Source organism: Gossypium hirsutum, chromosome A01 (genome assembly GCF_007990345.1).
Source record: "Gossypium hirsutum isolate 1008001.06 chromosome A01, Gossypium_hirsutum_v2.1, whole genome shotgun sequence".
Lineage (NCBI taxonomy): Eukaryota > Viridiplantae > Streptophyta > Magnoliopsida > Malvales > Malvaceae > Gossypium > Gossypium hirsutum.
In genome coordinates this window covers 4,244,906-4,267,557 of record NC_053424.1, presented here as the reverse complement: position 1 = coordinate 4,267,557, position 22,652 = coordinate 4,244,906, and the positions used below count along the sequence as shown (strand labels likewise).

At 30.9% G+C, this 22,652-nt stretch overlaps 2 protein-coding genes and 1 long non-coding RNA gene across 3 annotated transcripts; all 3 read left to right on the top strand.

Annotated features, from left to right (window-relative positions):
• The first annotated feature begins 756 nt into the window (after positions 1 to 756).
• Positions 757 to 3,482, top strand: LOC107933877 (receptor-like serine/threonine-protein kinase At1g78530). Its single transcript, XM_041074375.1, has 6 exons — positions 757 to 1,352; positions 1,530 to 1,674; positions 1,750 to 2,088; positions 2,172 to 2,426; positions 2,521 to 2,654; positions 2,923 to 3,482. The coding sequence occupies exons 2-6, from the start codon at positions 1,539 to 1,541 to the stop codon at positions 3,118 to 3,120; spliced, it is 1,062 nt and encodes a 353-aa protein (XP_040930309.1). The 5' UTR covers positions 757 to 1,352; positions 1,530 to 1,538; the 3' UTR covers positions 3,121 to 3,482.
• Positions 3,483 to 4,933: 1,451 nt separating this feature from the next.
• Positions 4,934 to 6,105, top strand: LOC107933900 (glucan endo-1,3-beta-glucosidase). Its single transcript, XM_016866204.2, has 4 exons — positions 4,934 to 5,268; positions 5,455 to 5,483; positions 5,567 to 5,801; positions 5,905 to 6,105. The coding sequence occupies exons 1-4, from the start codon at positions 5,211 to 5,213 to the stop codon at positions 5,928 to 5,930; spliced, it is 348 nt and encodes a 115-aa protein (XP_016721693.1). The 5' UTR covers positions 4,934 to 5,210; the 3' UTR covers positions 5,931 to 6,105.
• Positions 6,106 to 9,145: 3,040 nt separating this feature from the next.
• Positions 9,146 to 11,419, top strand: LOC121204499 (uncharacterized). Its single transcript, XR_005899426.1, has 3 exons — positions 9,146 to 9,227; positions 11,002 to 11,142; positions 11,230 to 11,419. It is a non-coding gene; the product is annotated as an uncharacterized lncRNA (long non-coding RNA).
• The last annotated feature ends 11,233 nt before the right edge of the window (positions 11,420 to 22,652 follow it).

Below are 22,652 nucleotides of genomic sequence, written 5' to 3'. Positions count from 1 at the left end.
CAATGCAAGAGATTACCTGCTGCTGCAGCACCCTTCTTTTATTCTTAATTTTTTTTTTTTGCAGTTTTATTTCTTATGGTTACACTACATGATGGATGCAAAATGTCTCATGTCATTGCAGAACATCGAACCTGATCTTCCAAAGGATGCATCCATTGCCAACGATCAAGTTCAAGTAAAGTCCTCCGACAATGATTTTAGGATTTAAACTTATTGGAATGATTAGAAAAGAAGTCTACTCCCACTCTTTCCAATCATATAAAAAATATAAATTTTAAAATAATTATATAAATTCAAATTAAAAAATTTGCATATATGTAACCAGCTCAGCTGTGATCCTTATCCAAACCAACCATTTGTATCAGACACCAAATGTGAAAGGCAGACTTTAATGGATTAAAAAAAGTTCAACAACAAAAGAGTACCTAACCAATTTGCCTTCACAGCTTTTACACTTAATTTGCTTCATCAAAACAAATAGATAACATCCTATTGGCTTAAAAAGGAAATTCCATCTCCCCCACATAAATAGGAAAGGACAGATGGTGGAAAATTTATGGTCACAGCATCCACTTTTCACATGATGAACTTCTGATGTGAGTGTCGGATATTAGAATACGTATTCGATATGGGTGAAAACAAAACTTTTTATGAGTATTTGATAAGTTCTTTCAGAAATCGTAATTTTGTAATCATATTTTAATATATATGTATTTCTTGAATAAATTCTACAGAAAAAATAGAGCAAGGGAATTCAATATCAGAAATGATTAGAAGCATGAAAACTGGTTAGAATTTTGTACAACAAAAAAGTTGGCCCAAAAATCTGTCTCCACACATGAATCATATAAAGGTTCAGACAGGTGTCAGATCATACACCGACTGCCACATATGCAGATGACGTGGCCATCCAAGATTCTCGAGAAAAATTGCCTTCTCCTCCGCCAGAAAGTGAAAGGGGGTTGACATGCACCAAACTTAAATGTCAAAGAAAGCATACAGAAAAATGTTGAATAATCAACAAATTAAACCCCTTTTTTTTTGTCTTCAGCTGATACCTACATTACAAGACTGTTTCGAGCTTTTTCAAGACTCTTCTGGCAACTGGCAAGTTCATATACTTCACATTTTCCGTTGTTTTTTTTAGTACAGAATTTAAGATCTCTGTTTGTTTACACTTTTTTGGTATGGTCAAAACTGAAGAAAATTGAATTTTAGTGTCCCATGGCAGGTCCCAGTTTGCTGTCTTGTAGTAATTATTTCTTATGCATGAAAAGATATAGAGAGAGAGTTTTGGTCTAAGAAACAATGATTGAATGTAAGGGTTTCTTAATTAATAAGCTGCTAACCAGGTAAGCTCCTAATAATTGGGAGATGTTGTTTCTTAATGGCACCTTAGTTGCTGTCAATGGTGGTTTTAAAATCAAAAGTTACAGCTTCCAAAATCTGTGTTTGCTGTAAGAAATCTATCAATGGCAGCCAATTGGAGTTTTTTTGTCTGAGTTTTTTCCTTTTTCAAGTTGTTGCAGAAATTAAAAATGGCAAATGATCTGGGAATAGCATTTTACATCACCATATGCTGCATATTCTTCATCATATCGAAGACCATTCTTATGATCCTCCTTTACAAGCGATGGAAAAGAAAGAATACCATTTATGAACACGATTTCTCAGGTATATATTTAAGCCTTCTAAATGAATATAAATTGATTATTTTTTTCCGTAGAATTTGATGATTTTTTTTTAAAGGGGGGAAAATGGTGATGTTCAGATCTCCATTATTGCAATCACTATCATCTGATGTGTTCTTAAAAAACACATTGAAATTAAGCAACAAAGACATCATTGGTGCTGGAGGGTATGGTACAGTTTACAAATTAATGATAAATGAAACCATGGTCTTCGCTGTAAAAAGGCTTAACAGAGGAACTGCAGATAGAGATAAAGGATTCGAACGAGAATTGGAAGCCATGGCCGATATCAAACACCGCAACATTGTAACTCTCCATGGATATTACACCAATCCTCACTACAATCTTCTTATCTATGAACTAATGCCTAATGGAAGCTTGGATTCTTTTCTCCATGGTATGCATAAATACTCACATACGAGTCCGAGTAACATATGAGTCTTGACTTTGATGCTACTGTTAGATTAAATTGTGATACAGGAAAATCAATGGACGACAAGGTTTTGGATTGGCCAACAAGATCTAAAATAGCTTTAGGTTCTGCAAGAGGAATAGCATATCTTCACCATGATTGTATCCCTCATATAATCCATAGAGATATTAAGTCAAGCAACATATTACTGGACCAGAACATGGAGGCTCGAGTCTCGGATTTCGGGTTAGCCACATTGATGGAACCAGACAAGACTCATGTTTCAACGTTTGTGGCTGGAACCTTTGGATATTTAGCCCCAGGTTTATGAAAAAACAACATTTGCAGACATCTTTTTTCATCTGATCTGTTTGATTGTTTGATAATTAAGTTAAAACTTGGTACTTTTTTATGCAGAATATTTCGATACCGGAAGAGCAACGGCGAAGGGCGATGTTTATAGCTTCGGAGTTGTTTTGCTTGAACTTTTAACTGGAAAGAAACCCATGGATGAAGCATTTCTTGAAGAAGGAACAAAGCTTGTTACATGGGTAACTTATTCATTGTTTCATCAATATTTAATTCAAAACTTTATAATTAAAAAAAAAAAACTGATCAGAGTGTCAAACTAGTGTGACACATTAATTCAACAGATTGAATCAATTGAACCGATTTATTAACACCTTGATTCTTGGAATGTGCTAGACCAGATAGGTTATTAGTTCCCGATTTAATATATCCGGTCTGATTTCTGTAACATTTGTGATAGCTTCATAAATTACCATGAGAATATTAATGATAGTGCAAATATTACGACAGGTAAAGGTAGTTGTTGAAGAAAGGAAGCAAGAATATGTGGTTGACAGTAACTTAGGCTGTTGCTATCCAGTGGTTGAGATTAAAACTACATTCGATATAGCATTGATGTGCCTTCAAACAGATCCTTCCAAGAGACCAACAATGGCTGAGGTTGTCAAGATGTTGGAGCAGATCAATGTCAGAGAAAACTGTAACTGATTTTTAATGCTGTTCTTAGTTTTACTCATCCTTTTTTTTATCTCCCCCCCCCCCTTTTTGATTGAAATGGTCACAACAGAGGTGAAACTGGACAGGTTTTTTTATTAACATCTCTGTGTAAAATGCTTTGTTCCATTGCATAACCATGTGTCCGTTTCAAGTCTCATTTACGAGCATGTTGGGTGGATCTGGGCCAACTCAAAAATATGAAACATCACTCCTGGAGCTGATAAATTTTGGATTAGGTTTGTTTGAATGGAATTACTTCAAGTTTAGTGTGAAGTAATTCGGATTTGGATTATCTTCAAGTATGAATTATTTTGTTATCAATCATTTTATTTGAGTTCATTCTAATCGAATCATTTAAAGTTTAGACTATTTTGAGTTTAGATCAATTAAATTTTGAGTTGAATTGAAATGTTATGCTTTAAGTGATCTTATTCAAGTAAACAGATGATGGAGTAAACAACAAAATAACAGCTCGTATTTCTCTATAGTATGGTGATGTGGAGAAGGCAGAGAGTTTCCAATATGTTTTTGATTTGGTGGGCCTCATGGAGAAGATGTTGGACCTTTAAATCTTGGAAACCTAGGTGAATTCACCATGCTTGAGCTTGCTGAGGTGGTACAAGAAACAGTAAACTCGAATGCAAAGATAAGAGTTCAGATCAAATACCAAAGAGGAATCTTAGAAGCACGTGTAAAACTTTTAAGTGTTGAAATTATATATAATCACTTAATGTTTTAATAAAAGAGTTAACAATATTAACTATTTGAACAAATTAAAAATATTATTAAAGTATAGAAACCAAATTATATTAAAAATTAAAATATATAGATTAAATTTTAAAATCAAGCATATTAAAGGGACTACATCTGATATTTAACTATTTTTGTAAATAATACTAAAAGCATTGGGTTGCCACGTGGCAGAAGAAGGAAAGTCCAAAAGACGTTCTTTTTATATATAAGATGTTACATAATTTTTTTAATAAAACTTATCTTCTATTTATTTATTTTTTACAACTATATTTATTTAAAAATAAGTAAATATATATTATAAATATACTCATATCATGTACCAATAAAAGTACATAAATAAATAAAATTGGAATTTGTTTTTATATTTTAAAATTTTGAAAATTAATGCCCTAATTTTGGATAATATCAGGGGCGTACTCAGGAGTGGATGTGCCCCGATCCTCCTAAAATTTAAATTTTTTAAAAAAAAATTAAATTAGTAAATGTAAAATTATACTTTGAATCCTTAAAAGTGATAAAAATTTAATTTAATCCTTTAAAAATTATAAAGATATAAATTATTAAAATGGTACAATTACATTTTATTATTATAAAAATTACAATTTAATTTTAACCTCCTAAAAAAAATTTTTTGATTTCAGCCCTGGATACTATCTCCTTACTTTAGGAAAATAGAGAAATTAATCATTCTATTTTATTTTATCAAAATTTAATTATTTTATTTTATAAAAACTAAGAAATTAGTCTTATTAATAAACTTGCTATAAAACCTTTTTGTTAAATCACTAACTTTGAAGATTAACCATTCAATAATATATTTATATATATATATATATGCAAAACTTAACAAAAGTCAGCAGTAAAACAATCTATATGCTACAAATTAACAAAAAAAAAATTATTAAAGTGTTTACCAACAATTGAACTAAAATATGAAAAAATTAAAACAAAGAGACTAATTTTTCAAATTTGATAAAAAATAGGGATTGAAAATCAAATAAATTTAAGAATGAAGGTGTAAACCAATTAGAGTGTAGAATGAGGAAAGGTCGGCAATAAAGTAGGCCATCAAAGTGCAAGTCTTTTTCCCTTTATCCATTTTCTTCAAAAAGAGATCCTTAAACGATTCCCCAACGGCTCTTCATTCAATGCAATGTATTGTAGCCCACTAACTAGCCGTTACACTGACTTTTCCTTCTCTTTTATCTATAACCCTTTAAAATCCCCCCTTTGCCTTTTTCTGTTTTCTCTCAATAAAGAAAAACCATCATTTTGATTTGCAGTTCACAGTCGTCATTTCATATTCTCAAGTACAACAGCAGGTGTCAATGGCTAAAGTAGCAGCAGCTCTCTCTCTCTCTTTCCTCATCTTTTCCTTCATTCCAGGTAGTTTTAATTAGTAATCCTAGGTTTCACACTTTCATTACAAAGTACCAAGTAAAAAAACACTTGTCTTTTCTTTTTCTGTACTTTCTTTTGTGGATCTTTTTCTTTCTTTGCATGCTTTTCATGAATCTAGCTAGTTCAGTTCTACCTTGGGTTTTTACTTGGTTTTTCTAATTTTATTTTTAGGTGGAACTTTGATGATGGTAAATGGACAGGTAAATTCATTGTGAACTCAGAAACTAGTTGATGGTGAAAATAATTGTGTTAAAGCTTTTGAAAATGGGAAAATTTTTTGCAGAAAAGTTGGTGTGTGGCTAAGCCATCATCGGATCAGGCAACTCTACTGGCAAACATTAATTTCGCTTGTTCTCAAGTGGATTGCCGTGTAATGCAAAAGGGTTGTCCTTGTTTCAGCCCTGATAATCTGATGAACCATGCTTCCATTGCTATGAATCTTTACTACCAAGCCAAGGGTAGAAACAAGTGGAACTGTGATTTCAGAGGCTCAGGTCTTATTGTCATCACTAATCCAAGTAAGTGGATTTTGTTTATGTTTCTTTGATTAATTGGTGTGATTTGTTCTTAATATATATGTTGGATGTGCTAAATTTTGTGTTGTTTTTGATGTTTGTGCAGGTTATGCTGACTGCATTTATGACTAGCCTAAGCTTATGACTGGACATTGGTGTGGTTTAAGCCGCTTTACATATTGTAATTCCTTCGAGAAAAAGGGAATCTTGTAGCTTAAATTATCATCTTTGTTTCAATTTTAAGAATTATGTAAATGTATTTAACTAGGTTGATAAAAAGTGAATTCTCATGATTTCCAATTTAAAACCAATTTATTATTATACTCATTTTTAATTATCATGTCACCTTCTTGTCAAAAATTTAATAGCACTTAATAAAGATATATAAAAAATAATTTCATCTAGTTGGATGAAAAAAAAATAAGAGACAATAATTTTCTTTTAACATTAACCTCATTAAAAATTCTTATAATATCTATTTTTATATAATATTTAAAACTTTCTATAATGCGTCCGCAAAACATTTCAACATATTCAAACAAACGAATAATTAGAAGATGTGAGCCCAACCTAATGGCCTATAATATTTTATCATGGGGAATTTAAAATTCCGAGATTGCCCTGCAATCATCTAAACAAATCAAACTCAAGTCAAGCTGATGTCCCTTTTCTTGTTCAACATTGGCTGCTGAAATACCAGTATATTTCTCATCATTTAGGCAAACAGTTCCAGAGTTTATATTAAAGGAAAAAAAAACAGCAGACGCGGTGAAGCAACGCCAAGGTAACATACATTTTCCTCAGTAGCTAAGTATATTTGTTAACTCTGAATTAATATCTGATTTGAATCGCTTTTCTGTGTAGTAGGTTTTGAATATTACTCCCAACAACAAATTCGTATAATCAAACGCTTTTCTTGTTTGCCTGATCTAAGTGTAATATTTCAGGTAAACTTTGTTTTATTTTAAAAGCCCTTTTAAATTAATACTATATATATACATATTATATTATTTTTATAGTTGTTTTATATATTATTATTGTTCCTAATATATGTTTATGTATACATATTCAAATATTCTATTATGTACATTTTGTTATATCTATTTTTACCTCTATATTATTAATATTTATTATATATCTTTAATATATATACGTATACATTTATATATTATTGTTATTATTAGTTTTGATATTATTGTTTTGTTAATACATTTGTGTCATATATACATACTTTTAATATATATTTATATATTATACTTCACATTATGTCCATGTAAATTAATATTATATCATGTATATCATTTTATTATAGTTTTATATATTTTAAATATCATATTATGTTTTACCATGTATATACTATGTAAATATTTTAAATATTGCATTTTATTATGTATACATATACGGATACATTTTTTATATATTGCGTGTATATATATATTTTAATATTGTATTTTTATTGTTATACATATACCTTAATAGTATATCATTTATATATTTTCATTTCTTATATTATCTTACGTTTATGTTTTAAACTATATCATGTATATTAATATCATGCACATCATTTGTCATTATGTTTTTTATGTATATATATTGTAAATATCATATTATTCAGATTTTTATAACTATTATGTGCTTATTTCACATATGTATTCCGTACATATATTTTTAATGTTATACTTTTATTTCTATTATTACGTATATATTTTAATACCATATATATTATTATCATTCTATGCTATTATTATTTATATTATTATTTTTGTTATCGTTTTCGTTATCATTGTCATTTTTATTTTGCCATGTTTTATTTATTTTTATTCGATCATTTGCCTTATGCTTGTGTTTTATGTTTTTATATTGCTAGCCTTGTTTTCATTTTTTTATAATCGCTTATATCATTGTTATTGATACTGTCGCACTTATTATCGTGTATTAGCACCATGATTTGGTTTTACGTTTTATGATAAATCACATTATATTTTCCACTCGATACCTTAAAATAATTCTTTCATAAAAGTGATATTCCGTATTTGGTAATTCGAGACAATCGTGCCCTAACTTACTGGGTTTCGATTTTCCTCATTTAACCTAGACAACGGAATACGCTTTTAAATCGCTATACGAGCTTTGAAAAATGCTTATTCTTGGAGATGCGAAGTGTTGTGCCCTAACTTACCGGGTATGACATTTTGTCGTCTCAAAATAAGAATTTGTTTTGAAATAAATGCAATATTCGGTGTTTGAGAATTCAAGAAAATGTGCCCTAACTTACTGGGTTTCGATTTCTCTCGTTTATTCTAAATAATCGAATACCCTTTTAATAAAATACACAGATTTTATAAAAGGCAAGCTCGCTCTCGGAAATTCAAGATGTCGTGTCCTAACTCACTGGATGTGACATTTTATATTTTGAGACGAGAAGGTCCTTAATATTTGAACATTTTCTTTATAAAGAGGGATCGTATTTCAATGTCTTTCAAGTTTTCAATCTTCGACACTAAGACACTAATTAATCAACTAGGTACCAATTTTGGGCGTATCGAGGGTGCTAATCCTTCCTCGTGCGTAATCAACTCCCGAACCTGTTTTCTTGATTTGCGTAGACCAAAATTGTTGTTTAAATAAATCAAACCATTTATTAAAAACAACCACTTTTACGAGGTGACCCGATCACACCTCGTCAAAAAGGATCGGTGGCGACTCCCGTTTTTTTGTTTTCATTTTCAAAATCCAAATCGATTCCCGTCGTTTTACCGAAAAACGGTTACGATAGTTATTTTATGTTTCGGGATGTTTTCTTTTCTTTTCATTTTTTCTTTGTTGAAAGTATTCACTGTCGGTAATAGGCTGTGATGGTCTTTTAAATAGTCATAGCAAAAATCATTGTTAAAAAAAGAAAATAGTATTTTAAAATAAAACAAATATATTTGAATATGAATACTTACAGAAATACATATTTATATATGTAGTGCATTACTTTTAGGAGGATTTACTTGTGCAAAATTAAAATAATTTTAGATATTATATTTTAATAGTTTAAAAATAATAATTAAATAACCATAAAGTGTGATGTGACGAGAGTTTGATTATTACTCAAGAAAATAAAGCATGTTTTATAATTAATTGTTTAACAGTGCTCACAGTTTGATTATCACAGTATGAAAACTCTAGCAGTATAGCCAATTATATTGAGTTAAATATATTTGTTAAGCTTCATTATATTTGTTGAGGGAATAAGAAACCACTAATACTTAGTTTTTAAATATTGTCAGAGAATTTGACATTAAATAGTTTGGCAACGTTTTAATAAGTTGATATAGTTAGGTTAATGTACTTTTTTTTGCTTGCAGAAAAAAATTAGATTTCATTCTAAAAGTCATTGGTGGTGACATATCAACTATTGTAGGACTTTCTAATGCTATTGAGGTTTGTGTGACTTTTGACATTGAATTATCCTTACTACTTCATTCTTTTGCACTGTATCAATCAACTTTACCAATTCTTCTTATTGTCTTTATTTTTTGCATCATTGTTTAAACATGGCCTTATTCGGACGAACCCCATTCGGGTACTTTCGATCTCGAGGGCTGAAAAAAATACTATTCATTTTCACCGAACTCTGCTTTGTCTACACAAAAAACCAACTGTATAAATTCAGCTTAGCATCAAAGTGCGTGGAACATAAATTATATTAATTTGGGTGATAATATTAATAAAGAGAAAAACTAACCAGGCAGTTGCCATGGATCAAATTTGTAAATATCAACTTCTGGGATTATTGAAACAGGGCATGGCTTTGATTTGGCCTGGTTTTTGAGGTAAAACATGATTAATTCTTCATCTGTAGGGTGGAATCTGAAACCAGGAGGAAGGTCAGACTTGGAACTGGTGTTTCTGTCCATTTAGTTCCTTCTAATCCAAGTTAATGGGAGAGAAAAAAAAGGAGGAATGTATTAAGTTAATTAAAGCTAAAATAAATCGATAAGGATACTAGGAAGGAGGGAAAGGCAGAGGGAAAGAAGGGTGTTTAAAATGTTTACGAAGAGAAGGCTAAGGCTTTTATCTTTGAAGGATTTTTGTCGTTATTAGACTGGGGGGCTGAAATGAAATGTGTGATTGGCTGATGACTTGACTCTGTTTGTAGGCTTTTTAAGACATGAACCTCGTATCATAATCAGCTGATGATTTGACTCTGTTTGTGTGTTTTTTAAGAATGAAGGCATGCATAATGGCTGCATTTCTGCTGTCCAATTTTTGGACAGATTAAACATGTTTTTGCATGGGGAATTTCTATGTTAATGCTGTCCAAATTTAGACACATTGAAGGTGAAATTAGCTTAATAAGTTTTGTGTTGTACCATGTTAAATGCTGTGTAAAGTCTTGACAAATTGATGATAGAATGTGCATGTTGAAATGTCATGAATTGTCTTCTTAATGCTGTCCGAAACAGTTTGTGCATGGGAAGTTTCCATCATAATATCAAGTATTTAAGGTCTCTTATTTATGGCTGTCCGAAACAGCCTATATATGTTAGGTTTTCATCATTTTTAGAAGTGATTAATAAATCTTTATATTCCTGAATTAGCATCTTTTTTTTGCCCCTTTCTTTTTAGCCTTTCAATATTTTGTTTTGAAATTCCAATAGAATCAGTAATGTGTTTGTAATGTTATTGTATGGTTTTAACATTCCAGTCTTAGAATAAAGCATATCCTCTGCTCAAATCTCCTTCCATGTGCACATAGTTTCTCAATAATTGCCCCTCTTATGATGAAAGATTTAATCTACTTTTGTTCAATTGGTTCTGAACATTTGGTATTTAAAGGCCTTCATATTATCAAGTAAATTAACTTATTAGACACGCTAGTTTGGTTGACCATTTGGTTCTAACCCAGTGGCTTAGTTGACTTTATTTTTAAGATTCCAGCCCATAGTTTTATCAACATTTATGGTAAGAAGAAACTTGTGAAATTTGATTATAACCGTACCCATCAAATCCAAGCAACATAGTTCATATTTGAGCCGAAAAAGCCATATCTTATTATCATAGCCGAGAAAGGTTTATCAAACTATCATAACCGTCGATTTTGTGGACTTTCTTGAATAGTTGAAGTTTTATTTGTTTATAATTATTTGTCTAGTCACTTCTTCAGTCACTACCTTATTGTTCATGAGCCTAATTTTGATTTTAACTTTGTCAGGTGAAAGGAGAACCAAACATATCTTAGATCTGTTCTAGGTACTATCGAGCTCCTGAATTAATATTTGGTGCAGCTGAATACAGCACAGCCATTGACATCTGGTCTGCTGGCTATGTTTTGGCTAAGCTATTGCTTGGGCAGGTACATGTTTCATTGCATACTTTTTTTGCTTATTTATATGCATTTTCCCTTTAAGTTATTTAACAAATACTATTTTTCTGACTCCAGCCTCTGTTTCCTAGTGAGAGTGGAGTAGACCAGCTTGTTGAAATTACTAAGATACGTTTCAATTCAAAATTCTCATCAATAATAGTTTTATCATGATGATTTTGGAAAAATTAATCTTCCGGGGCTCCGATTTTGTATAGATTTAATTGCTGATTTTCCTTTCAAATATTGGATCATTTTACTTACTTTACATTTGCCATCTAGTTTTCTGCCTTATGTTTTTTGTTATCTGCCATTCGATTTGCCATGTTCCTTTTTTGGTAAAATTTTATTGCAATGTTCTTTTGTAAAAATTAGTTATGAACAAGATAATAAAAAGTTTTGAAATGAAATATGGAAGCAAAACTGAATTTGATGCCATAGAAATCATTTCATTAACTAAACAATACGTCTTTCACCTATAAATTTGTTTCAATTACCTAGTAAAGATTTGATTATGTTATTTTATTTTTAATATCAATTACTGTTATTCTTATTTTTCATACAAGCGTAAATTGGATAATAACACATGAAAGTAAATATTAGCCATGTGAAATCTGGATTAGTTAATTTTTCATCAATGAAAGGGTATTTTTGTCATTAAGAATAATTCACCATTGGTATATATGATAATGTCCAGCTGCTGGAAAAGCTTGTTCCAAGATTTGCACATCTCAGACAGCTAATAATTAACATCATAATGCTTAATCTTTACCACACCTTGAAACAAACAACCTATACTTAACATGTGATTTACAATCTAAGTTAAGATTTAATTATTTGATTCTTGTTCTGCCTTTTCTTAGTCCTTCATCTTTTGTGCTTGATTAATTCAATCCCTTTTTTATGTTTTCATTTTTACCCTCCTCCATACAATTAAACTCAATTAAATTAAATTAATGGGTATCTTTGATAGTTTGATCCTTCTTCAACGACATAGTTTTATTTTGAATATGTTATTTTATTTTATTTTAATCACAAAAAATATTTTGTCTACTTTTATTTTATTTTTAAATTACCAAATTAAATTAAATTGTATTTAAAGTTTTTTAAATATTTTATTGCATTTTATTTTAATCACAAAAAATATTATGTCTACTCTTATTTTATTTTTAAATTACCTAATTAAGTTAAATTGTATTTAAATTTTTTTAAATATTTTATTGTATTTTATTTTAATAACAAAAAATATTATGTCTACTCTTATTTTATTTTTAAATTACCTAGTTAAATTACATTATATTTGAAGTTTTTTTAAATATTTTTTTATTTTATTTTAATTACAAAAAATATTTTGTTTACTTTTATTTTTTTGTTAAATAACCTAATTAAATTAATTGTTCAACAAATTAGACTTGACTTACTTGGAAAATAATTTTTTTAATTTATTTTAAGGAATTAGTCCATTCATTCCTGAGTTGATTTAGCATTCATGTGACTCAAATAAAAATAACCATAATTGAGCACACATGATTGACTTAATTCAAAATAAATAATTAACCCTAAACTTGTAAATTTAATCTAATAACCAATTCTTCACTAACCTTGTGTTTTCCCATCAACACAATCACAATCCCATCAACATAAATATATATATATCATATCTTACATAATTTACATAATTTACATAACTTACCAATTACATAAATATATATCACATGTTACATAATTTACATAAGATAAACAACTTACATAATTTACATAACTTTTTGCTGTAATAAGAAAGGTGTTGCTATTCAACGATGCGGCAAATCATCTATTCCATAAAAACTCACATAATACATTAATATATATATATATATCATATCTTACATAATTTACATAAACCTAATTAACTTACATAATTTACGTAACTTACATAATACATAAACATATATCATATCATAACTTCTATAACTTAATTATACTTATAAATAAACAACTTACCCGTGTAAATTATTGTGAACTTTAGATTTCAAGAACTACGAAATGGATAGAAGTTGGATGAATTTGTCAAGGGTAAGCAACGTCTATCAAAATGGAGTACAAACTTTTCTAAATTTCGCATTTCAAAATGCAAGCCAAGAGAATATGATTCTTTGCCCGTGTAAGAGGTGTGGCAACATCAATTGGCATTTTCGTGAAGTTGTTTATGGACATCTAATTCTTGATGGCTTTATTCAGGGGTATAAAAAATGGATTTTTCATGAAGAGTGTACATCTAGTGGAACTTCTTTAACGATTAATCCGACTTATCCTGATACTGCTTACCATCAGTATGCTAGATAAGATGACATGGAAGGTATGCTGCGAGATGCATTCAATATGTACGGTCATGGTGAGCAATCGTTTCCACCTGACTTTATTGCATCCGATGATTGTAATATTGGTGGAAATATTTTTTGCGAAACGGGAACAAGTGCGCTTGATGAGGAGCTGAATGAAGAAGCGACGAAGTTCTACAATTTACTTAATGAAATGAACGAATAACTTTACGAGGGATCAAAATATTCGAAATTGGTGGAAATATTTTTCACTTAAAATGTTTGGGAGGGTGGACTGAATCTGTTTTACAATGCTGCTAGAATTTCTGAGAGAGATGTTTCCGTTTGCAAAAATCCCCAGTTTTGTCAAGATATGAAGAGACTAAAAAAAGATTTGGGCCTTGGGTAAGATAAAATTCATAGTTGCCCAAATTACTGCATGTTGTACTGGGGTGATCAGAAGAATCAACAGTCTTGTCATGTTTGCGGTAAGTCTAATTGGATGAATGAGAATACAGAAGATGTGAATGCGGATGAAAATGGGACACAGTTAAGAAAGAAGCCAGTTAAGGTTTTGCGATATTTTCCCCTAATACCAAGACTTTAAAGGCTTTTCATGTCGTCAAAGACGGTCGATTCTATGAGGTAGCATAATGATCAACGAACCGATGATGGATTATTAAGGCATTCTGCTGATTCTTTAGCTTGGAAATCGTTTGACAGTAAATTTCCAAGCTTTGCAAGCGATCCTCAGAATGTGAGGCTTGGGCTAGTAGTTGACGGCTTTAATCCTTTTAAAATCATGAGTACTTCATACAGTATTTGGCCTGTAGTGCTTGTTCCGTACAATTTGCCTCCATAGATTTGCATGAAGCAATCTTCATTTACTTTATCAATAATTATCCCTGGAGAGAAAGGTACTGGAAATGATATTGACATCTATTTACAGCTACTTATTGAAGAGTTAAAATAATTATGGTCGGGTGTTGAGACATATGATGTATTGAGAAAGGAGAACTTTAATTTACGTGTAGCTTTTTTGTGGAAAATTAATGATTTCTCGGCTTATGCTAATTTATCGAGTAGTTGTGCTGCGCAAACTTGTTCGAAGTGGTTGTATAATGGGAAGAAGTTCTCTTACATAGGCCACCGTCGGTGATTAGATGGAAATCATAAATTTAGATTTCAGAAGACTCTATTTGACGGTCCTAAAGAGTATAGAGGAGCTCCTGAGCAGACAGTTGGATTTGAAATCTTGTTTATGTTAAAAGATATCAACTTTAGTCATAGGAAGATGAATCAACCACCTAATATGCAAACAAGAAAAGATCGAGGGATAAATCTGATGATGAATATGACGAAGAGGATGATCCTAATGAGGTGGACTTGTGGAAAAAAAGGAGTATTTTTTTTAGTTGCCTTATTGGGAGCACAATATTTTATGCCACAATCTTGATGTCATGCATATTGAGAAGAATGTCTGCGAGAACATATTGGGAAAATTTTGAATATCGATGGGAAATTAAAAGATAATCTTCAGAGTCGACTTGATTTAGTTGACATGAGAATTCAGTGTGATCTTCATCCTCAAGTACTTCTGAATGGGAAATATCGGTTGCCGCCTTCTATTTTTTTAATGTCAAAAAAAGAGAAAGAGGTGTTCTGCATGGTGTTGAAGGATATAAAGGTTCCAGATGCGTATGCGTCAAATATATCTCGATGTGTAAGTCTTAAAGATCGAAGATTATATTCATTAAAATCACATGATTACCACATCTTGATGCAAGATTTACTCCCAGTTGCTTTACGGTGCTGTATGTCAAAAAATGCGACGTCCTGTATAATTGAACTATCCAATATAATGAAAGCTATTTGTGGCAAAGTTTTGAATGTTGAAGAACTTAAGAAAGTACAGGATCGAGCCGCTTTGACTTTATACAATTTGGAGAAGATCTTTCCACCTCTATTCTTCACTATTATGGTGCACTTGGTAATCCATCTCCCTCAAAAGCAATATTTGGTGGACCAATTTTTTATTGATGGATGTATCCTATAGAAAGGTGCCAATTTATTTGTCAAGTATTCATTCATTCGCCTCTATACATTTAGTTACAACTTTTGATAAATATTGTATATCGTGTTTAGGTTCCTAAGCAAATTGAAGTCTTATTGTCGTAATAAGCGTTATCTAAAAGGATCAATTGTTGAAGGCTACTTGGCAGAGGAGTGCATGACCTTTTGTTCTAGATATTTAGAAGATGTTGAAACATGATTGAATAGACCAAGTAGAAATGCTAGGCTCAATAATCATTACTTAGCTGAAACTTATTTATTCCAAAATTATGGAGAGCCAATCGACAAAGTTGAAATTGTAGAAATAGATGATATATCGTGGATACAAGCACATTGATATGTACTTTTTCACCACGATTCAGTTGAACCATTACGCAAGTAAGTTCTAAAATTTTCTCACATATTCGTCATTTTGATTTGTTTATCTTCTAATTAATTAAACTTGTTTTTAACATAGAGAGTACAAACAAATTTTGAGATCTTGTGCACACTCTCGAAGATTACAACATCGAGAGATCAATAAGTTATTCATAGAATCTTTTCATGAATGGTTAAGCCAAATGGTATGTAATCGAAGTTAATAAGTTACATATAATCGCCAAATTTAGTTAATCAAATAAGAATGTTTTTACATAATACATTTATAATTACTCAATTTACTTTCGATTCAATATGTTTGGAGTGGAAGGACGTTAATAACGAAATTGAATGGCTTTCTCAAGGTCCGAATAGAGTAATAAAAAGATATAGTGCCTTCATCATCAATGGATACAGATTTCATACAAAATATCGCGAGAGAATGAGGAAAACTCAAAATTGTGGAATTGTTATTAATTATTCAATTACAAGTTATGCTAGTGCTAAGAACAGTAATCCGGTTGAGGGTAATGTGGAGTATGACGGACTTCTTACCGACATCATTGAGTTGGATTACTATGGCAGATGGAAAGTTGTCTTATTTCGGTGTGATTGGGTTGATGTTAATACTGCTCGCGGAATTAAAAAAGATCAATTTGGTTTTACAATGATTAATTTCTCTCGCTTGATTCACACTGGACAACAATTGATGGACGAGCCATATGTATTTTCTTCTCAAGTGAAACAAGTTTTTTATTCGAAAGATCCAACTGATGAGGGTTGGTATCTTGTACTCCAGAACACCCCTAGAGACTTGTTTGACATGGGTAATATAAGTAGAGATGACATCGTCGAACGAACAGAAACATTACATTTTCCATAACAAAACTTAGATGAAAATATCCCTAGTACTAGTACACAACATCAATGGGTTCGACATGATGTGGATGAAGATATTTACTAATAATGATGTAGTAAGATCTTACAATTTTTTAATTATATGTAATATTATAATTTTAATCTTGTCATGTTATATAATTTAACTATTTTATATGTACTATTATTGTTGTAATTTGTTACTAAAACTTCAACTATTTTATGTGTATTGTAGGAAAAATGCGTAGAAGAAGATTAAGAGATTTAAGTATTGTCCAGAATACTCCAAATTCAGAAGAAGGAAATAGTGAACAGCAGACAGTTGTTGGATCTTCGAATGTGCCGGAGACACTTGACGAGCCTGCAGAATTTCAAAGTAATGTTAAGTTCATTTTATATGTGTTGACTTTTATTATTGATTTATTTGTCAATTTTAATATAATAATATACTATTTTTCAGCTGAAAGTGGTGGGACGCGCAGAGGTCGAAAACGTATGCTGCTTAAAGATTTTTACGACTTAAATCCTGTCGAGCGTGTTAAAGTAAGTAGAAATAGTCATGGTCAGCCTGTTGGATCTGAAGCTCGACTTTTAGCAGGCTATTTGGGCATTATATCACGAAATGCCAATATGTTGCCCATCAACTACGAATCATGGCATCACAAGTCTGATAGCAACAAAAATCAAGCTCTCGATAATATTAAGGTAACAAACGTGAATGTAATTTATAATACTTTGGTTTAAGTTTCATTTCTATTTACATTCTAAACTTGTGTTTTTTTAGGAGAGATTTGCTTTAGAGGTCTCTGATGACTATATCAATAAGACATTAGGAAAAAAATGGAGAAACCATAAAAACACTTTGAAAAAACAATATTTTAATAAAGACATAAGCTTCGAGAAAAAATTTAAAAATGTCCCGCCGGGAATGCTGAGGTACCAATTGGAAGATGCGGTTAAATTATGGAATTCAAAGAAAGGAGAGGTATTATGTATTTCCAAACTCTTATATATAGTGTTTACTATATACGTAATAATGATTTCATTATGTAGGATCGTGAGCGAGTTGGAACAAGCAGCAGGCAAAAACAAAAATTCACGCACACAGCAGAGTCAAGAAGTTTTACTTCTGTAGCTGAGGCTGAGGTATTATTAATTTATTAATTCTTTCAAATATTAATGATTTTCTATTATTAAATAATATTTTTACTACTACATTGTAGGAAGTCTCGTCTGCTCAAAAAGTTGGACGCCTTCAGCTTTTTGAAATTACGCATAGGAAGAAAGATGGATCTCCTATGACATCCGAAGCTGGAGAAATTATGGTATATTTACTTAATAAAATTTGATTTATTATAAATATTTATAAAATTTAACTATAATGGTTTAATTCGTCATTAGTAGTTTTACATAATGTTAAGTTATGTTGCATTTCTTTTTATTATATATTTCGTTTCTAACTCTTTAATTGATTTTTTGGGAGAAACTAAAGGAGAAGAAGGCGGAGTATAAAGCGATTGCTTCGACTGATAGTTCTGTTAATCTTGAAAACATTGATAACAGAATTATCACTAAAGTTTTGGGTCCTGAAAGGTACGGTCGGATTCGATTTCAAGGATCTGGTGTTACCCCGACCCAATATTTTGGATCCGGCTCCCAACAATACATGCCTTCCGGGAGTCAAGCTCAAGCTGAAGTTCAGAGGTTAAGAGACCAGATAGCTCAGATACTAGCAATCACAGTTGAGCAAATTGCCGAGGTTCAAAGAAAATATGAAGAACTCCAGCAACAACTTAGAGCGGAGGCAGTAGAGAGGGAGGCAGCGGCAGCAGCGAGGGAGGTAAAGGCAGCAGCGATGGCAGTAGAGCAGAGCAGAAAGTACGATGAGCTCCAGCTACAGCTTCAGCAAATGATGCAGATGTTTCAGCAGTCGCAAAAGCCGCCGTCTTAGACATTAGTTTTTTCCTTGTAAGAACGTTTTTAACATTGTCACATTTAACATTATTGTAATAATATTTTAAGTTATATTTAATTTATTAATTTACATCATAGATCTTTCGTTGAATTTGAAGTATCATTTAGATTTAATATTTTTGGTTGTATTTTTTTTATCTACATTTGCTGTTTTTGGTTGGATTTCATGCTATATTCGCTGTTTTTGGTTGGATTTAATGTAGGAAGGGTTGGATATTTGTGAAAAATGTGCATTTCAAATCTGCCAAAATTAGCGGCGTTTTTCTCACAAATGTCGTTAAAAGTCTTGATCTTTTATGGCATTTTTTTCAGATAAACGCCGCAAAATTTAGCTACATCTTCTATAGCGGCATTTTTTGCGGTGCTTAAAAAACGCCGCTAATAGATTTGTGGCGCTTAAAAGCGCCGTTAAAGGCTAAAAAAAACGCCTCTAAAAGTTTGTTTTCTTGTAGTGGCAACATAAAAATTATAAATGTATTCAATAGTAATAGAATTCAACGTAGATCAATATAATGTTGATATCTTATTCTTTCAACTCTCAAGCGCACACATAACAAAAGGAAATGAGACAATCTTTTAAGTATAATGATATCTTAATAAATTGCTCATCTAACAAGGTTTAGTGCAGTAGCAATTGTGAAAAAAGCCATGGCAATGCCCACCAGTTAAACTCGGCTCTGCCTTGCAAATATTATCACAATTAGCATCAAGTAAGCACACCCCCCTGTATTCACTACTTTTGCTCTCATATATTCTATGTTCCTCCTCTGCCATAGTTTCTATCTCTGTTTCATTTCATAATGATATATACATTATGCTAGTGAATGTCAAAGAAACAAAAAATAATAGAGGTGATTAATTTTATACTAAATGGGACGACTAGCTTTACTATATGCACATATATTAAATAAAGAATTAATAACAAAACCACTCAAAGAGAAATGAGACCATAGGCATCTATGATGATTATATAGTTAATGTGGTAACTTCATATTATCACCTCTTATTATTTTGTGAAAGAGTGAATATTAAATTTGTGTATATATATAATTTAAGCCTGGACATGCTTAGATTTATGTCCATTTGAGCACGTTAAATACAAATATTTGGTAAGAAAAAAAATTGAATTTATAGTGAATCAAAAAATAAATTAAAATGATAAGAAATTGAAAATTTATTAAAGAGAAAACCTATTGTCAGGAGAACTAACATAAGAAGGACCAAAGCTGAAATTGAACGAGATGGTCCTTCCATTTTAAATTTTATTAAAACTGTGAATATGTGAAAGAGAGAGATTGAGAGTTTCTGATGCAATGAAAACGAATCATTAAGATGCCTTTATATAAGCTTGAGATTGTAGTTGTTATTGAGAAAAAAGGATGAATCCGACATTTTTTGTTTTCCCTAGTAATTTTAAATCACATTCATTTGCAACATAACAATTTAGCCCACGTATTGCCACTTATTTTTTTAGAATTTTTGTAAATATTTTAAGTACATATTCAAGTTGATTGATTTTATATTTGTTATTAAAATACCAAATTAATAATTTTATATTTTGTATATCACAAATTAAATTAAATTTAATATGTTTTTTATACCATAAAAATTAATATGTTATATGTTTTCTGTATAACTTAGATTACTCCTTGACAAGTAAGTTATATGTTTTGAACTTATGAACTTCCTAAGTTTATTTGAAGCGTAATCTAGTTCATTTTTTGTTTTCTGTAGTTTTCATTTTATAGAACTCGGTGGTCGGATTATCTTGAAGATCACATTATCCAACCTCCATTTTAGTAGGCTTTTAAATGTTCATTTTGGTTATGTGACATGTAACAGGAGTTGGGTTGTATATAAGTGTTTTGTAAAAGTAAATGTGATTTGTGATGCATAAAATACATTTAATAGAAAAAGGGTAATTTCTAGTACTTTTAGTCCTCGTGGATACGATATTCCCTACTTACCATAGCTATACTATTATTTGATAGGTGCGCTTGCCTTCGTCGTATTTATAGTTAGTTTAGTGACCATCATTTGTGTATAGGGTACATGTATTCTTACTTTCTATTTTAGCATGCGATGGATGCTAAACTAACTAAAAATTCAACTAAGGCAAGCGCACTTATCGAACAGTAGTATAGTTAAGGTGAGACTAGAAATATTGTATCCAAAATGACTAAAAGTACTAGTAATTACTATCTTTTTATTATCTAGCCTAAGAAATTAAGGGATGTTTTCTAAACTAAATTTAATTATTTAATTAACTAAGAACGCGACAGAGATGAAAGTTGAAAAATAATTTTGGAAAACCGATGGAGAAAACAATACCCAAGGAAGAATCCACCTAGACTTCACTTATTACTTCTAAATTAGACAATTTATTCACTTGACTTAATTCGTAGAAATCCCTAATTTATGTTATTATCTCTCTCTAGACTAAAAACAACTGATTCTAGGTTGATTAATTGAAATCTCTTTCTAATTAAAACCTCTATTATCGCATTAACTCGATCTATGGATTCCCTTATTAGATTTGACTCTAATCCGGCAGATTTGTACTCTAATCCGGTAGATTTGTCCTATCTCTAGGATTGCACGCAACTCCGCTTAATTATGGAAGATCTACTCTTAAACAGAGGCTTTTGCTCTACTGAATAAGCATATCAAAACCTGTATTGATATCCTGGAATATTAAAGCAAAGATTAAAACTCATAATTAAGAATAAGAACAAGTATTTATCATATAATTCAAACAGTAATAAGATCCGTCTTTAGGTTCCAACTTCCCTAGGTATTTAAGGAATTTAGTTCATAACAATAGAGGAAAACATCTCAAAATTGGGAAAATAACAAAACATAAAAAAACCCAAAAACTTTAGTAGAAATTTAATGGAGATCTTCAGTCTTAAAGTAAATCCTGCTTCGAGCTGATTTCGATGGCTGTCTTCGAGTATTTTCTGCTTTCTACTCAGCGTGCCCCCTTTTGATCCTCTTTTAGGGTGTTTTTATAGCCTTTGGAATGCCCAAAATAGTCCAAAAATAGTCCAAAATTAGCCTTTTCTGAATAGAATTAGACTTGGGCTCGATAGGGACACGGCCGTGTGCCACACCCGTGTGAAGGTGCTCAAGCTGTGTGTAATTCTGAGTTGGTTTGTAGTCGCCACGGTCATGACACACGGGCATGTTGCCTACCCGTGTGGAAGTGCCTAGACCGTGTGAAACACTGAATTAGGCTCATTTTGTCCATTTTTGGCCCATTTCTTGCTTTTTTTGCTATCTTTAGCTCTCCTGAATATAAAACATGAAATTAACGGATTAGGAGCATCAAATTCATTTAAATCTTATAATAACCCTTCCAAAAATATGCCAAGCATGGGGTAAAAATATGTATATATCATGGTTTATCAGCAAGAAAGGAGTTGAACTTTGATTTTAATTTATGTTTGTGATGTTGCCTTGAGACATATTAGTTAGAAGATTGAGAAATGGATATATGATATGTTTTGAGTTGAGTTGGTTCTGATACCAATTGTTGGAAAAAACTTGATTTGAAAACGATTTTCTTGCACAATGGAAATTTAAAATTTTGAAAATCAACCTTGTTTATGATATTTATGGCAATAAAGCTTAAACTGAAATCATACATGTATTTTCAGATAAGTGGATCCTTGATGTTTTTTGACTTTTAACCAAACAATCTTCTTTGCTATTCTTGTACTACAAACTGCTTCAAGTGTGGGCTTGAAACAAAACACAAAACTGGAAAAAAAATTATTTTCTTTTTAGGGTGAAAACAAAAATTCTCTTTAAAAGAAATCAGTAAATTTTTTATTTTAAAAAAATATATTTAATAATTGAGAATAAATTCTCTCTATTTTTTGGCAAAGTAACAATCTCTCCAAGTTATATAAATAATTC

Excerpts from the sequence above, each read along its gene's own strand:
- LOC107933877 (XM_041074375.1), top strand. The coding sequence starts at position 1,539 with ATGGCAAATGATCTGGGAATAGCATTTTACATCACCATATGCTGCATA. Across the intron at positions 1,675-1,749 it reads TTATGAACACGATTTCTCAG|GGGGGAAAATGGTGATGTTC; the intron begins GTATATATTTAA and ends TTTTTTTTAAAG. Across the intron at positions 2,089-2,171 it reads CTTGGATTCTTTTCTCCATG|GAAAATCAATGGACGACAAG; the intron begins GTATGCATAAAT and ends ATTGTGATACAG.
- LOC107933900 (XM_016866204.2), top strand. The coding sequence starts at position 5,211 with ATGGCTAAAGTAGCAGCAGCTCTCTCTCTCTCTTTCCTCATCTTTTCC. Across the intron at positions 5,484-5,566 it reads TGATGATGGTAAATGGACAG|AAAAGTTGGTGTGTGGCTAA; the intron begins GTAAATTCATTG and ends AATTTTTTGCAG. Across the intron at positions 5,802-5,904 it reads TATTGTCATCACTAATCCAA|GTTATGCTGACTGCATTTAT; the intron begins GTAAGTGGATTT and ends ATGTTTGTGCAG.